The sequence below is a fragment of the Merops nubicus genome, unplaced genomic scaffold (genome assembly GCF_000691845.1).
Source record: "Merops nubicus isolate BGI_N331 unplaced genomic scaffold, ASM69184v1 scaffold30608, whole genome shotgun sequence".
Lineage (NCBI taxonomy): Eukaryota > Metazoa > Chordata > Aves > Coraciiformes > Meropidae > Merops > Merops nubicus.
In genome coordinates, this window is record NW_008628219.1 from 1 (window position 1) to 3,481 (window position 3,481).

The 3,481-nt window shown below is 47.2% G+C and overlaps 1 protein-coding gene across 1 annotated transcript; it reads left to right on the forward strand.

Moving 5' to 3' along the window:
- Positions 1 to 230: 230 nt before the first annotated feature.
- On the forward strand, positions 231 to 3,481 carry LAMTOR3 (late endosomal/lysosomal adaptor, MAPK and MTOR activator 3). Its single transcript, XM_008946598.1, has 5 exons — positions 231 to 295; positions 524 to 582; positions 1,454 to 1,587; positions 2,668 to 2,731; positions 3,097 to 3,481. The coding sequence occupies exons 1-5, from the start codon at positions 231 to 233 to the stop codon at positions 3,168 to 3,170; spliced, it is 396 nt and encodes a 131-aa protein (XP_008944846.1). The 3' UTR covers positions 3,171 to 3,481.

A 3,481-nucleotide genomic window follows, 5' to 3' on the forward strand; every position in this document is an offset into this window, starting at 1 on the left:
GCTCCTCCTGCTGTGGAGTGAGCTGGAGGTACCGTGAGATGAAGGGACCTTAACCTGCCACTCGCGCGTTTGAAGAGAAGCGGAGTGCGCTTGTCGCGTTGTGATGTGGAATGGAAAAAACGTTCCGTGTGACTCGGTTGTCTGAGCCTTGATAGTTCCCGTTTTGGTGACTGCGGGTTCCTAGCAGCGTTAAACAGCTGTGGTCGAGTTTACGCATCTCACATCACGAGATGCACTTCTTGAGTGAGGACGAGGTGCAGGAGGAGCCTCCTGCCCGACTAATGACATTAGAGTAGTAGGATCAGTTCTCTTCCTGAAACTAAAACTTCCATGCAATTTTCGGCTGTTTTGTTTTGTATTTCTCTCATTACTGCTCCAAGAGACCACCTGTACTAAATGAAGCATCCCGTTAGTGAAGGCATCCATTTTTTTCCCTTTCTTTGCACATTTGCACAGGAAAAAAGATCTTTGCTACTAATTACAGTGCTTTTAAAATTGTGTCTCCTCTTCATTTTTTTTATAGTGTTGAAGGTCTTCATGCTATTGTAGTCTCCGATAGAGATGGTGTCCCTGTTATCAAAGGTAACATCAGCTTCTCATTGTGCCCTGCAAACCCAGTCCTGATTGAACAGCAGGGGGTGGAAAAGTACAGCACAATCTTCTCTGGTTGTTCCCAATACCCGTGTATCCAAAATCAAGAATTAAATAAGACTTTTTGCTTCAAGATCAGTAGTTGATTATATACCTGTTTAAATTTATCATTTTGTTTGTGTCCTCAGCAATTGTGGGCCACATAAAATTTCCTCAGTGAACAGGGTTGGGGTGCTGCGAGGCCCCTGTGCTTCCAGCCGCGCCCAGGCCGGTTGGTGCCCGGTACTAGAGGGAGCTTGCAGCTGTGGTGTTGAACCGACTGGCCTGTGCTCAGAAGCTGTTGCGTCCAACTTCTACACACGTTACTGAATTTAGTCTGCTTTTTGGCACTGTTGTTCTTATCCTGTCTCTCCAGTCCATGTGTAAGGCATTTTAAGTCGTAAGAATGCCAGTTTAAGGGTACAAAGATTCAAGTACTGCAGATAACTTTGTTGTTTAATGTCCCAAAGTGTTTCAGCTCTCAGCAGAACTTGCACATCTTCACTTGTTTTCTCTCAAGTGCCTGTGTGGCTGTCATGAGCTCAGAAGCTGGAGCTGGTGCAGACAGCCAGTGACAGCAGTGGTGAGGGAAAGGGCAGTTCCAGGACAGCTCCAAGGTGTGCCAGGGAGGATGCTGCTGTGACAGGCATCCATCACAGGCAGGATGTGAAATGGCTCACTGCTCCCAAAGGTGGTCCCGTGCTCCTTGCAGCAGTGTGTAGGAGGCATGGCGTGCTCCCAGCAGCAGGCCTGCTGTGGGTCAGCAGTTGTGGTGCAGTCAGAGACGCCGTGTGAAAATAAGAATTTTCTTGGTTTGTTCCAGTTGCCAATGATAACGCTCCAGAACACGCGCTGCGACCTGGCTTTCTGTCCACCTTTGCCCTTGCCACAGATCAGGGCAGTAAACTAGGACTCTCTAAAAACAAAAGTATCATCTGCTATTACAACACGTACCAGGTGAGTAACCTCAGTGTGGTTCGTTATCAGCAGCTTGAGCTGTTCCTACATTTCGCTGAGCAAGGGAGGGAGGGTTCCTTAAACTCTGCTAGATTTCCACGTGGCTGCAGTTGAAATATTTATGTTTTATTTCTCATACTGCTTAAATGGCTAAGCTAAACTTCTGTGCTATTTGTTAAGCTTCTCTCACATTTCTCAAAACTGAGATTTAACGGCTGAAAATGGTGAATTTTTCTGAACAGGTAGCAATTAGGAATTTGTAGTGGGTGCTACTCATATGGCCTTCGGGAGCTGTCGTGAAGGGTTTATCTTCTCCTTTACAAACAGTACTTATTTATAATTGGCAGACCCTAAAGTTAAATAAAGCCATGCAGCCCACTTCATAGCTGACCTTGCTGCCAGTATGGCTTCAACGTAAGAAAGTTTTGAAACACCACTCACATTTTTCTACAAACTGGTTCTTTATGTCTTGAAATCCATCATCTGCTAAATCTCTGCTTCTTCTCAAGTTAGTGGTCTTGAGAGTTTTTTTAATATGATTGTAACAAACTAACTGACCACCTGCTTAGCCTACGCTGTCTAGCTTTGTTTGGAAATTAAAGGGGTGAGTGAGTTACTTTGCACACATTGAGTACGTTGTTCTGATGCCCTTGATACTGGCTCCCTGTTGTGTTGGGGCTTCTGTCCCCTGTTAGTGGAAGAGGAGATGCTGCTTTGCATGGAATAGTATTTGAAAGCAATAAACCTGCCTGCCCTTTGTTACCTGTGGAGAGTGTGGTCTCCATAGTGCACTCTGCACCCGAGTTAGGTTTCAGGTGGATAGTGCTGCAGGAGACGGGAGGGAAGGAGAGAGATGCCAGGCTTTCCACGTGCTGCTCCCTGTACCGTGGTGTGAGTTCTGTTGCTATTTCTTACTGTGAATCTTACAAAACAGATACTGGAAAGTCAGCTCCGTGGCTCGTGCTCCTGCTTGTCCTTTAAACTGAGGAGGCTGCTTGTTTGGGGAAGAGTTTACGTGGCAGAGCTGTGGTGTCCAGCGTGTGTTGGGTGCTGGCTGACCCCAGTTCTCTCTCCCTGCAGGTGGTGCAGTTCAATCGCTTACCCCTGGTAGTGAGCTTCATTGCTAGCAGCAATGCCAACACGGGTATGTCTTCACATGTATTTTAAATGTTGCAGTATTTTAAGGCTCAGGTGTTCAAATAATTGAAAATAAATTGCCCAAATTTGTTTCAAGGTACATTAGCTGCTCTTGCTATGGTTTTGTCAGGGTAACAAAGGTGGGGGGCAGAGAGCTGTGCTGCACAGCTGTGCCCCACTGGTGCTGGGGGCTGCAGGCAGCTGCTTGGGGTGCTGCCCATGCCTCTCCTGCAGAGCAAGCAGCTCACCTGGAACACCTCGAGTTTGGGAAATGCCACCTGTGGGATTGGAGGGGAGGGAGCTGCGGGATTTGGAGAGAGGCTTCTGAGTTTCGTAGTTTGATGGAATGTTCTGTCTCTTCTCTCTTCCCAGGGCTGATTGTAAGTTTAGAGAAGGAGCTCACACCCCTGTTTGAAGAACTGAGGCAGGTTGTTGAAGTTTCTTAACTTGATGGTACAGCCAGAGCGCAGCATCCCTCTGCAGCCCAGTGGACAGAAAGATTCAATAATCCTCAGTCAAATAACACGCCTCAGAAGAAATACCACTGCTCCTTAGTATACTAAGTCAGAGTAAATTGTACATAGTACTGAATCTGAAACGATCTACTAGTGTGTTGTAGGTGGATGTTACTTTAGGCCACGCTTCTTATATTGTGCAGTACTGGAGAGACCACCGACATAGCTCCCATGGAGTTTAGCTCGGGCAGCTGAGCCAGACGGGCACGGTGCTCTCGGCTCGACGGGCACCCACAGACCTC